The 13,976-nt window shown below is 37.7% G+C and overlaps 1 protein-coding gene across 1 annotated transcript in view; it reads left to right on the forward strand.

Moving 5' to 3' along the window:
- Positions 1 to 13,976, forward strand: part of SCFD2 (sec1 family domain containing 2) — a 199,710-nt gene that overhangs the window by 45,424 nt on the left and 140,310 nt on the right. Inside the window, exon 4 of the mRNA XM_075752170.1 lies at positions 5,392 to 5,567. Within this exon, the coding sequence (XP_075608285.1) occupies positions 5,392 to 5,567 (176 nt within the window). The remainder of the gene's footprint in view (positions 1 to 5,391; positions 5,568 to 13,976) is intronic.

The following is a 13,976-nucleotide window of genomic DNA, read 5'->3' on the forward strand; positions in this document are numbered from 1 at the left end:
AATTGAACAAAGTTTGAAGCTATGTGTATTTGGCGGTTCCTGTAGTCTTGGAAAAGCATCCACTTATTTACTCAATTGGTCACAAAATGTACTTTCCTCTTTACTTGTTTTCTTGTCCCTGTGGAGATAATTAACTAAGTGTTAGATGAAAAAATATGTTTGGAACAGCACATTGATAATTCTGACCTTTGCTCTTTAGACACCTCCTTCATCCATAAATTTTTCTGTAAAAAAAATTCAGAATCCCAAAGTGCGCTTTTTTTTTTTTAAATTTACTTCTACCAGTAAATCTATCTTGAAAAATAATTATTTTCTTGAAGCAATGCCTGCATTACACTATGTAGACTGCAGCATTAACTTAGAGCGGAAAAAAGTCATACTGTGGATTCGTGTCTTGATGTGTACAAATGTGGTTTGTCTAGTTAACTTTTTGTTTAACTGTTGAGGTGAAAGTCTTTCTGTTCCACTTAGGCTACTCTCACTAGTCAAAACCAGATATTTGACAGACCTTTAATATCAGTTGCTGGTAATTTCTGCCCCAGTATGTCTAACTTGAGTGATCTGCTTTACTAGTAATAGAATTATTTCTTCCCTTCAGTCTAACTGTACCCATCATTGTTTGTGCATGTAGTATTAACTGTGCTTTTTCTATATGGTATAGTGTTGCAGATGTTGGAATTCAGTGCTACTATTTTCATATTTAACAAAAAAATCAGTTATTTCCTTTTTTTTTTTTTTTTTAAAATACAAGGTATGGCTTCTGTAATTTAAAACTTGGCAAAAGTGATCTGTAGTTCTTTTGGGATGTGCCCTGAATTCTTGAAAGTTGAGGTGGAATTCAACATCTGTATATCCCAATATGTTTGCAAATTAGTTATCGTAGGAATGAAGGATTGAAGGGGGCCATTTGTATTGAATTAAATCTTGTGAGCATTTATGCAACTGCTCATGAGACACTCATCAAACCCTGCCTTAGAACAAGTTAAATTTGTTTGTTTCCACTATTGGAAGATTGATTGATACAGCAATATGTTTCTTAATGTCTTGTGTAAATATATTCATGCTTTATTTATGCCCATTGATTTTAGTAGCGATATTGACCCTTAATGTAAACATTTTTCATGCATTTACAGATATCTATTTTTTTCTCCAGGTGGGGCAGGGAGCCCGTATAAACCAGGCATTTCTATTTTGCTTTCCTGACTTAAGTTCTCTGTCCCCCTAATCCTGTGCACGCAGCACAATTAAGAGTTAAACTTCCAGGAATGGGAGTGGCTGGAGCTGCACTGAGTGCTCTAGGAGGAGAAGCTTTGGACCGAGGCATTTCTATGGCCCTGTTTTTACTCTAACTATATCACCAGGTACGGATTGTACCTGCTTTTTTATAGTGAGGACACCTAGACATCATTTTCTTCTTCTGTCATTTACAGGTTTTAACTCTCAACTTAGAGCAGATGCTCTTATCCTAGCCTCAAAATGCATAATTTTGTACTTTATACTGTTAAATTTCATCCCACTTACATTAATCCGATGCTCAAAGCAATCCAGCTGTGCCTTCTGCTTTCTCCATAATAGTGATGTTTCACAACCTTGTGACAGCACCCATTTTGGCACTGTTTAGTACCAAAATGTGTACTATAAATATGTACATGTGCACACAAGCACGCACTTATTTTACCTTTTCTTTTTATATACTAGTACTTCTCTATTGCATATTACTTGCCATCTAATTTTGGAAGTTTCTTAGATATCTTAGAATTCTAATCCTAGTCTTTTCCCCCTTAAATATGGTTATGGCATGGTTAATGCTATACTAAATCCATGTACATTATAATTCATTCATTAATTGGTTACATGTCAGTTTGACATGATATGCTGTGATAAATGTACTTTGCCTTTTATCCCACTTTTCTCTGTGATGTAAGGTATTTTTTTCTTGGACATTTGTCCTGAAGCTTTTCATACTCCTGACATGAGACTAATAAGGCAGCTAATTTTCACCATTTCTTAGACATAAATGTTAGTTTTCTTTTTTCCTAGTTTAGCCTTGTCCCTGTTATCTCTTCCTTTTTATCTTCAGTTGATCAAATTACTAAAATATGGAGCTGCTTCATCACGCTGACTTTCAGTGTTTCCTGGGTGGAACTGGGTCTTCAGTAGTGAGACTGGTACCTAGTCCATCATGTTTCTGTTACTTCTGTAATGTCCAGTTTCATTCCCTACACTATTTTTTCATTCTTTTGCCCAAAATTCTTGCATTAGTGCACAAATACTTTGATTGTTCCTCACTAACCATTCACAGTTTCTGAGCTGGATTAATTCCTGCACTACCTGCATCATCAGTCTATTAGCATTACAGTTTTCCTTCTCTGCTCCCCATCCTCCTGTATTCTATTAACTTTTGAGTTTCACTGTGAGACTTCCCAGTCATCACCTACTCATTTTATCCTCTCTGCTATACTTGCAAAGAGGCATAAAGCTTTGAAATGTTTAGGTTTGGGGGGGGTTGTTTGTTTGTTTTTTAAATAATGCTTTCAGTAGATGTTGTTTTTATCAAGTCCTGTATCATGATTTAATGTAGTTGACAGAGTTTAGGATAAATGTACCTGTTTCACACATGCTACACTTGATAACTATTAACGGCAAAGGTTACTTCCCAGACAATATGGAATTCCTGGTGTTTGTGCAAGAAAGGTTATCAGTACTTTTAAATCCCTTAAGAGTGGTTGAGGTCATACTTCTCCTTCTTCCCACATCCAGGAATTAAAAAATGACCAGGTGCTTTGCCAGCATAATGTAGTTCTTGCGATTCAGACTTTGGTGCCCACACAACCATCTGGCTGTGCACAGTGTAGAGTTTGGAGCAGAGCATGACTGTGATGGAGCAGGAAGAGGAGAAGAGAGCAGGACAAGACGCTTACACTAAAGTCCTTTCTGACAGTCACATCCTCTGCCTGTGAATCTCTGGATTTGCTTTAGAAGAACAAAATGACAGCTGAAACATGATGATGTGGTTGGCATCTATCTCCTCTTGATTTCATCAGACGTGTCTATCACATCCCAACACAAAAGGACTTGAAATGGCATAGGGACTTTAGAAAAATAAAAGGCTGGTAGGTTGGGATTAGATTAATTTAGTCTGTTGTGCTGAAATCTCCCTCTGTGAGCAAGCAGCAGGGAAGGTGGTAAGGATTTAGGCCTCAGGAAAAGTAATTTAATTGCTGATTACCACCAATCACTTTCCCAAATTCCTTTCCTTGTCTACTGGAACAGTTGTATTTATCAGCCAGCTGTCCAGGGAGATTTCTGTGTAGAAATTGGCTGGAACTCTTGAACCCTGGATCCAAGTGGTTCCATGGATATTATAAATAGCACAGATGAGATGCTGGACTCTTTAATGCCAATGTAAGTTTTGTTAATGACTTGCTAAGGTCAAGATTTCACTTATGTTTGCATATGTGTTGGACTTTCTTTTGGTGGTACTTTGAAGGTGGGAAAGAATTTGATTGTTTATCTAAAATGGTGCTTAATGGATCTCAGACTGATCCAGTGCTGCATCTGGATTCACTTTCACAGGGGACAATATGGAACAAAACTCTTGAAAAATTATTTTTTTTTAAATTGAAATCAGAAGTCTTGAAAGCCCTCCCATTTCATTGTTTCATATGAAGGAAGGGCTGGCAACTTCATGTTTTCTCAATTGAGGCAAGTTATCAGGTTTTGAATACGCTACAATATATCAGGACTGCTCTAGGTAATAATGCAGTCATTATCAAAGGTATGCTGCAAGGCATCATGGACTGACATTTTCAAGTCACCATGTAAATCTGCCTGACACAGCTTTAAAAGAAATAAAACAAGACTGAAAGCTCCAGTGTTTAGTCTAAAAACACACATGGCTGTGGTTGCTGTTTTAGCCTATGTGGACTAACCGTGGAAGCCTTTTGTCAGCTCTCCGGCCTACTAAGTGGTGTCAGCTTGATTTGTGTGTTAATTTGCTGACTTTTCGGTTTGATGCTTTCCGTTAAAATTCACATAAAGAGCCTGTGTGGTTTTGCTTTATTTAGCAGCTTTCCCTAATCTAAATGCTCTTCCAGAGACCGCCCTTGGTATCACTGAAACTAAGAGAAAGTGCTTTCAACATTTATTCACTGTTGGAATCATTTATTTGCCATTTATATGATGCTGAAAGGATGGAGGCTGATGGAGAGCCTTGTAAAGTGATGATATAACCAAACGCAGAGAAGAAACACAGAGGCAGTCTTACAAGATCTTTCCCTTATGGAAAAACACTGAATAAAATGATCAGTGGAGTAAGCCATGAACCGCCTTAGCATCAGCTCAGCCTAGTGCCTTCCTGGCACCAAAGCTTGTCCTGTTTAAGTTAAAGGATCCTCCTTACTCCATCTCACATGTCCCTGCTCTTTAGGTCTGCTTTGCCTGAGGAAAATGACTTGTTGCTGGCAGAGACTGCCAGGAACCAGGAATCAGCCACGGACGGACTAGATCTCAGTCCAGACTTGCAATTAGGATGGTGTTTTGATGCCATTTTTCCTTGTGTGTTGATGGCATGTGTGATCGCCTGCAATGATTTTCTTGGGGCAGGTGAGGTACTATGGACCTTCCTCCCTGGAACAGATCACTTCTAAAATATAAATTGATCAGGCAGTTTAGTTGTCACTTGAATGTTGGATGCAATAACTGCTAATTCTTTAGTGTTTGTGTGGCCTGAATGACTCCCCTCATGCTCTTCTATTAAGGAAGGATCTACAGGCCAACGCATGGGCACTGGGGTGTTTATTTTCAAGTAACGGGTGAAATAATGCTATACTTGCTGCATCTCAGAAACTGAGGAGTCACACCTTGGAAGTGGCCCTTCCAAGAACAGTTCCAGAAAGCAGTTCCTTGAATCACCAATGTTATCTCTATTTTTTGAGTCAACACTGATCAAAAATGCATCCTCAAGAAGCGTCTGGAGGGAGTCGATTTGGTGTAAGGTAGAAGGCTCACACGTTCCCACTGGACCTTTGATAAAAATAGAAAGATCAACCATTGTTTAAAAGTAGTCGTCAAGTATTACTTCCCTACCTTAAATGAATGTCCCTCTATGTGTGAAAACAAAAAATGGTATTGCTGTTTATGTCAACATCTGTTGTGTATTGTTAAACACCTGCCGTACCACATACCTTAAGCCACAATTCATGGATGAAGTAAGTCTTTGTCTTGACCTGTTGCTGCAGCTTGAAACTCCCAGTGATTGTGGTGAAGCTAGGATCAGGCCTATACTGGAGAGAGCCTCTAAAGTTCTCTATAACCCATTCACTATAATTTAAAAAATCTAGCTTTGTAATTGCCACCACTGAATGCTGTGTCCTGTTTTCCTTTCCACAGGCAGAGTCACCCCAGAACAGCTCAGCTCATACATTCAGCTTTTCAGGAATAATCTCAAAGCTTTGGAGAACCATTGTGGTCTTCTACAGCTTGTGCTGGCCATAGTCCAGACTTTAAAACACCCCCTAACTTCCAAATGGGACAACTTCCTTGCCTTTGAGAGATTACTTCTGCAGGTACATACTATGTGAATTTATTTGATCTAAGAAAAATGTTTTATTTAATTTTTTGAATTGCCATTGAATTCTGTAGCTTGTATTTTTTTATGAAGTGTGTTGGATGTCTTGATAAAAAGCTGTTCCTTATTGCCACTCTGGAAAAAGGAATGGGAACCTACATATTAATCTTTTATAGTTTTGTCTAAGAATAATTTTATAAGCAAAAGGGTAGACATTAAAGGTGAAGTACATAATCTGAATTGGGTGACAGTTTTACATCTATATGAAATTTCAAGATGATAAAACTTTTAACATTGGATAGGATGATGATGATGATGATGATGATGATATTACCATCATATTGTCATCATCATCACTATCAGTCTGAAGATGCTTCCTGAGGTAACATGCTGAATCAAACACAGAGAGGACTTTGTTACTATGTGAGTGTAAAACTTCTGCAATTTACTGAGCGGATGAAAGCATAGTAGGAAATTCCATGCACCAAGAGAGAGGTTTCTCTTGCTCACAGCTGTCATCTATCCAGAGCTTTTCCCACCACCACATTTTTTACGGCATCCTGTTGGTGACCACAGTATTATTTACATACCATTTTGTAGCACACTTGGATTTCTTTCAGGAAATTAAGATTTAGTGGTATATTGAACTCTATCCTACTGATCTTTGGAGATATACCAAACCAAGAAGGAGTTTTTCTAAGAACCTAATAGAGTTAATTTCTGCTGAAATTCAGGGAAAGCTCAAAACTTTCCTCCTTGTGCTGTCTCTTTGTCATTGTGTTGTTTTTAGTGGAACCATCTTCTGAAATCCTAACAGGAGGCAAGTCTTCACGAGCTAACTTCTAATGAAGTTATAGTCAGCCTTAAATGAGTGAAATGTATAGTGTGGACCTCAATTAAAACCAGATACTTCTTTTGTAAAAATCAGCTGTCTTTGTCTAGATGTCAAAAACAAACCAACAACCCAACTCTCCCCATGATCTCTGGCAGCAGGATATAATCCCTGGTCCTTTGAGAAGACTGAGCCCATACTTCATAGCTTTGTAGTCAATGAATTTCTGTGACATTGGGAGGGCCAAAAATGTAAAACTTAAACAGTAGCAAGCTCTTGTCTACATTAGTTTAAAAACTCTTCTCTCCTGGTAAGACTGAAATATTTTTCAGTAACACAGCCTTCTTTCTCTAGTTAAGAAACAAACACATCTTGGGTAAAAGAACTCTTTGCAGCCATTCTTTGGTTTGTCTGGACTGTAGAGCATGGGAGTGACAGCCCACAGTCTCCTTCTCTCTCCTGCAGTGACTTGTGTCACACAGCTCTTCTCAGAAGCTGGCTAAGTTCCATCTTAAAACCAGTTCAGCTTTAGAATCAAAATAAAGCTGCAAGCTCAGCATTGTTTTCACAACAACAGACAGCTGCCTATATAAAAGGCTATGCCATAAATCATCAGGGAGTGGAAAAACAGAGGTAAGAAACAACCAAACTGTATAATTTCATAAAAAAGAAATGTATAACAAGCACTCTCATAATCGTAGGTCACTTTGGATTATACCCACTGCCTTCCACCCATCATGTTAAGGTAAAATGTGTTAGCCAAAGCAAACTTTCTGGCTAGCATTTGTAACTGTTCCTTAAGCACATACTCATTTTCAGTAGTTCAAACAACAATTATTTTGAATTATACAATCTGTACAGCATGTATCCTTTTACTGACTCTATTTTGAAGACAGAGTCTGACATGCATTATCTGCCTCTGAGCACATGGCCTGATCTGTTGACAGGGACTTGTAAGAACAGCAAAATACTGAGAGACTCAGAAGAAATCGGAGATATTTTTATTTAAAAAGATCAACTAGGACATTACATTGTGAATGGTTGGTATATAGCACTCTGCACTAAATTTGATGCCATGGTAGTTTATTTCAGCAGTACAACTGAGAAATTCTTTAGTATAATTGTTATGTTTCAGACATTTTAAAATAATAAATCTTAAAAAATCCTCAATAAAAAGTAATTGTTTCAACATGAAAGTAGTATTGCTACTATCCTGTATTGGAACCACACAGAAGACAACTGTTTGTGAAAGATCTACTGGGAGTAATATTATTAGACTCGGACAATGTAGGAATTCTAGATTTTTCACTGATGGATGCATGTCAGACTCCAGCTGATGCCAGAGGAGATAACCCAGTATAAACAGTTGGTGTTAGAATTCTCAGATTTCCCAAAAAAATAAATCTGCAGTTTTGGAATTTCTGTCATTACTTGGATCTCTCTGATGGGTCTCATGATTCTCTGCTTAGTCTACTTTGTACTTTTCAGAAAAACCACATTGTTGACATGAAACCTTTAGTCTAACTCTTACACTGAATAACCTCTTCCATTTTTCTTCTTCTCCTGATTCACTCCTTTTAGTTGATGTTGTAGGTACTCAGTTTTAAAAATGGCCTGGTAGAAGCAGAAAGCAGCCCACTTCTACTATTTTATCATAATTAAAGATCTGTAACTGTAATTTTCAGACCTGTGTTGTCTCAATAAGTTTTTTACATCTCCAGCAAGGCAGTTTGGTTTTGACTACAAGTCCACTGAAAGTCAGTGCAGCTGCACACTTACTACAGAGCTGTCCTCTCCTTAACTGGGATGGAGGACTGGTCTGAGAGCGAAACTGGATTTTGATGGGATCATGGCCTTGACCTCAAAGGAAAGAGGATCATGTGCTGGGTTAAGACTACAGCATCAGAATGACTCATCTTGTTCATCACAAGTTTTCTCTGTGTTCTGCTGCTCTGCCTCTGCATGTGATGGAGCTTTTACTACCCAGAAGTTTTAAATGCTTTGTGAATTGAAACAGTATATCCTATTTACCAAACAGATATCCCACCCCATTGTGTTTTCCTTCTCTTGAGGTCCTCTTTCTATTTTTCTAACTATGACCGTCCATAAAATTGACAGGTGGGAAGGGGAACACAAGCTAAATGCTGCACCATGCTACCTTCAACTTGACAGTACTCCTTATGTCATTGCCTTGTTTTCCTTCAAGTGAGGATTTAAACTTTAGGGAGGTAACAGAAGGTAAGAAAGAGTGTTGTCACTCCGTACTTTTCAGCTCTGTTTAGCCATATCCCCTGTTCTTCTCAAATTTATGACTTTCATGGAGGTTTATTAAGCAGTAGAGGCCCATAAAATACAAAATCACAAGAAGAGGAGCTCTCTCCAGAGTTTAAACAAAATGTGACACTGTGAGAAAAAAAAATGTTTTTGTTGCTTTTAACATATACTGCTCATATATTCACTGAGCAGGGATTTCTGCCTCCACATTCAGTTTATAAATACCCAGCAGCAGTAGACAGTGTGAATAGGGGCATAATGTGCTCCAAGGAAAAGTGCAGTTGCTTTGTGAAGGGTACTGCTCTGAAATTCCCTGGGTTGGATGCTACCTCTTAGAATTGGCTGCATCCTTCTGGCATAATCTTGCTCTCAAGGTTTAAGAGTAAAGTACTTCTTATACTGAGTAGCAGTCTATTTTATGAATACCTCTGTCCATTTAAATTCCTAGGTTGGAGTTTATTCAGTGCAAGCAAGTTTATCAGACCGAGTTTCTAAAATAGCTTATAGAGTACTTGAAATGCATTTCCCCCCAAGAACACAGACATTCTCCAAGCAATTTAAAATTCTGCTGCTATACTTTGGTGTGAAATAGAAGAGGAGGGGGAGGATTTAAGTTGATTCTGAGTTTCTGTAGGTTGCCATGTGCAAAGACATTGTCACGTTCAAAAGTTTACTCCTGGTACTGTCATTTCTGTGTGGCAGCAAATTCTGGCACCTGTTGTATGAATTGGCACTGCATGGCAGCTAAAGGTTCATTCCATCTTGTCCTCAGCTAATTGTCTGCTGCACATTTTTCAACGCAAACCTTTCTGCTAAACTGAGTGGATTTAAAATGCCAGGTCCTGTGTGTACTGTGTTTGGATCTCATGGCAGAAAGTTCCCAGTGTAGATGCCTTTCCATAGCATACAATGACTAGTAATAACTAAAAGAAAAATATCTTCCACAATATTATTGGTATTTCTTGCTTTATTCGTTGCAAACAACTCATACTTTATCAGGCAGCTTTTGCACCAGGACAGCTATTTTGACCTCCCCCTAAAAGGGGAAAAGTATGTTTCTTTTTTAGGATGAGGACATTCTCTTCTTTTTTGAGATGTCTGGGCTAAACTTCATTTTAAAACTGCAATCGTACCAGCACTTTTAAAATAACTGAATTGCCCAAAGTAAGGAAATCTGAAAGATTACTAAATTCATTGTTGTTACAGTGTTGGGGAGGGGATTATTGCTTTCTGGGCCTTTTTTGTGGCACACAGTTTTTGCACCTGTTGACCAGCATTTCTCACTTTATTGAGAAATTAGACAGCTTCTGCATTGACCTAGAAGTCATGATGCTACCATTGGATCTCAGTAGTGTCGAAGTTTTGTTTTGCAATGCTGATTAATGTCACATAATCTCAAGATCAATTGGAATACTAAAAAAACCCAACCACCCAACAAACCAAAACCAAAAATCCCCAGCATGTTCACAGTTTCATTCTATAGATGAGTGGCTATAATTAGCTTTATGATGCATATCCAGCTTTCACCTATTTGAATTGTCTCACTTCTCAAACTTAAATCCCCTTGAACTGGGACCAAGTCCCCTCTGAGCTTTGACTCCTGCACTGTTTATGAGGTAGGTGCCTCGCTGATTGGGCCAGTTCTCTCACACATAGCATCTCCCAGCTATGGCATCAGGAATGTCATCAATGAGTTTGGAAATGGCATGTTTTGAGGACAGCTATCCAGTTGACATGACAACATGTATCATCACCTCACACACATTGTCCTATTGCTCTTAGATTTGAGCTCGTGGTCAGCCTACCTAGTTCAATCATGTGTTACTTCTATACTTCTAGTATCTGCCAAGAACACAGAGGTGGGCAGTGCACATCACCTTGACTGCTTAGAAAAACAAATACAGTGCTGTAATGCCAATTAGCAAACAAAGATAGATCTTACCAGATGTCATCTATCTATAACTTAAAGTTGTCATTATGTGTGAAGTCAATATATAATATGGGATGTATCTGTCAAAGCCATTACCTTCTAAAGTTAACTTATTTGTTTTCAATGGATGACTTGGTTGTTGTTTTAATTTTTACAGGTTCTTTTCCATTCTTATTTCAAAGCTTTGCTATCATAGGAAAGAGAAAATTGTAATATTTTAGCAAATGTATCTGGAGTTTTCAGTGGCTCCTGGTAATAATACAAGTAGGTCAGATATTCTGGTGGTGGAAGCTAGGTACATATTACTTACATGGAGAGCTCCTGACAGTATAGTATTTTCATGTTTAAATTTCCAAATACTAATTAGTTGTATTTTATTTTATTTCTATTTTCTCTTTTTGGTGCTGTAAAATTTGTCAGAAGATAGATATTTTTTTTGTCCTTGGTGTCTTGAGAAACAGAAAATATAGACGTGTTTTTAAGAGAAACAGAAACTTCATGCCAGACGGTCATTCCAATGTTTTTATTTTTCTGTTGGCGGAAAGTGGTTATGAGGTTAATAAAATGACATCATTCTTTCTCCTATGAATACTACAGTGCAAACTCACAAAAAAAGAAGTGGAAAACCTGCAATACAGCTGAGTATTTTACATTGTAGTTAATGTTTCAGTAGCAAGATCTAATAGCTAGGGTGTTAGTAACCATTCCATCCTGTGCCATGATTCTCTACCAGTTTTACAAATGCAGGGTACACATGACTTATTACTTAATCAAAGATGACATTATTATTTATTTGCACTCCTGGCCATTGCAGAATATGGTAGGCGTTGTTCACATATGCATGCCTGCGCAGGACTCTCCGCCAATAAATTTGGAAACTGTAAGACGCCAGTTTGCAGACTTTCCCTGCCTAGAACTCATTGCAGTTTTCGGACCTCTGAACTTTTCTACAGGGTACAGTAGTTACAAGGTGACGTTTACCGACTCTAAACTGGTATAGACCAAAAGCTTAAGCATGGGCTTCAGGGCTGCCAAAGCAAGCAGTTTGATACAAAGCAGTGAGGAAATCAAAAAGCATTTGGAGTAATTTCTCTTGCTCTGCAAAAATAATTCATAGTTCAGCTGTAATGAGACCTTTATTTCTACATAAAATAGATTAAGATCAGTGGCATTCCTTGTTATTATTATTTATATTGCTTTAGTGTATGTGTAATTTATAATTATGCAGCTCAGCTCAGTGCAGTAAATTGTCTTTTTGGTGGCCTACAATGTTGATCAATAAATCTTTTTAGAAGAGATATTGCAACAGAAGACTCATGATGTTAGCTGCCTGTAATTAGAGATGTTATATTAAAAAATAATTTTTTGAAATTACATCAGTCACTTTTCAACATAAAGTTACATAAGGAATAAATTGACTTGGAGGGAGTCTTGCATGATACCATGTTGATTGCAAAGGTCATCCTCTGGAATTTGGTACCTTTTGGATGAGATTGTAATTTGGACACTGATACGCATTCTGTCTTACATAGCTAGAGAATCAAATGTAATTTCTCGATGACTTCTGAAGAGAAAATAGTCCTGCAGCAATCATTTGCTTAAGCTTTCAAATTATTTACAGTAAGTTCTTATTGTTTGCTAGACTTGCTCCATTTAAACTGGGAGTCGTTTCCAGAACATGTAAACCCATTTGGATTCTGCCTTCATACATATGATATATTTAACTTTGCAAGTATTTATTCTACGTAAAATTTATGTTAAGTTGCATGGCCTTGCTTAAAAACAGGTGTATACAAGCCCTGAAATAGTGTTGCTTCTTGTCACCTGCCTCACATGGTCTCAATGAATTTATTTTGCTTGCTTAATGCCTCTTATGTTCATGATACCTTGTTTTTTACAAGAATTCAGTTGTATTTATGTGTTTTCTATACATTTCTATAAAACAAAGCCCTAAACTGCTGGGAACACCTCAGTGCTACAGCAATACAGGTAAAACAGTAGACTAAATTTGTGGAAGTGATGAGCTGGTTTAAGTGTGTTTGGTTTTGTGCACCACCTGTGATACTCCATAGAGGAGGAGCTTGTTGGTTATAACTCATATTCCATCTTCTCATGGAGCTTGGTTACGGACCATTTCCCAGGTTTGACATGCCAGAATTAAGACATTCCAGCTAGTTTTGCTCAGAAAGAAAGTGTGTGTGGGGGGGTGTTTGTGTGTATATATATATATATAAAAATAAATTCTTCTGCTCATATATATGTATATATATAATTCTTCTAATCAAACTAATTTTCTGTGAGTAGAATGCTCTTGTCAGACTACTTTGACAGCAAAATAAAATACAGGTGGGGATTGCTTTAACATTGTTTTAACATTAAATAAATCCTTTGAGAGGGAACAGAAGCTATTTCTACTGACAATTTGTTAATCTGTTGAAAGAAAACTGTTTAAAGTTTTTTCTAACTCTGGCTGACAAGGGGTTAAGATATCTTAGGTGAGGTTACTATATCACATGGGAGTTGAGAGTATCTTTCTGTATTCTTGTCAAAGAAATATGTTTGCATTTGGTCTGAAAAATTGCAAAGCGTTGCCATTGTGGCTCTCATTGAAAAAGCAAAGACCTCCCTCCCTCATCTTCTGAAACAGCTAATATTTTGTATCCAGATAAGGGTCATGTAGAGCCTCTAAAATGAGCACTAAATAAAGAAATGGCTTTCTTATGTGAACAAATGTCCACATCAATAAAACTTAAAAAGCCTTGTGGAAAGAAGAGGCTAAACATATTAAGTCAAAGGGAATTGTTAAATTAATGTTCTATGTACAAAACCAAAATACTTGCTGTAAAATAAAAGAATCCCAACGTATAAATGATTGCAATGGGAGCCAATTCATCTAGGGGCTGGAGGAGCAAAAAACCACTACCACCCCCTCTACACACGCACACATTATTTTGTTAGAAGTTTAAACAATTAATAGCTTTTTCTTGCCAGTTTTTTTTGAGATGCCTGTTGAGATTACATGGCAGTTGATACCTCGTTAGCCCATGTTGCAGACAGGCAGCATGATTCTCAGTTCCGTATGAACACTTGTCACCAGCGATAGCCGGAGCCCTTCACCCACCCCAGGGAATCCCTGTGCAGAGCTACGGCTTTGCCTACCCCTTGCCATTCTTTCTCCTCTGTGATTTTTCTCCTTAAAATGTAATATTAACTGCTTACTTGCAGTAAAAGATAACATTAACCAGGCCGAAAGGCAGATGCCCTCACTCCCTGTCAGTATACGTGGAGGAGTTGCGAGGAGGCACAATATTAACAATATTGAATGAGTCACCATTTACTCTTACACAGATAATTGTGCTCCAAGAGGCAAA

Source organism: Balearica regulorum, chromosome 4, assembly GCF_011004875.1.
Source record: "Balearica regulorum gibbericeps isolate bBalReg1 chromosome 4, bBalReg1.pri, whole genome shotgun sequence".
Lineage (NCBI taxonomy): Eukaryota > Metazoa > Chordata > Aves > Gruiformes > Gruidae > Balearica > Balearica regulorum.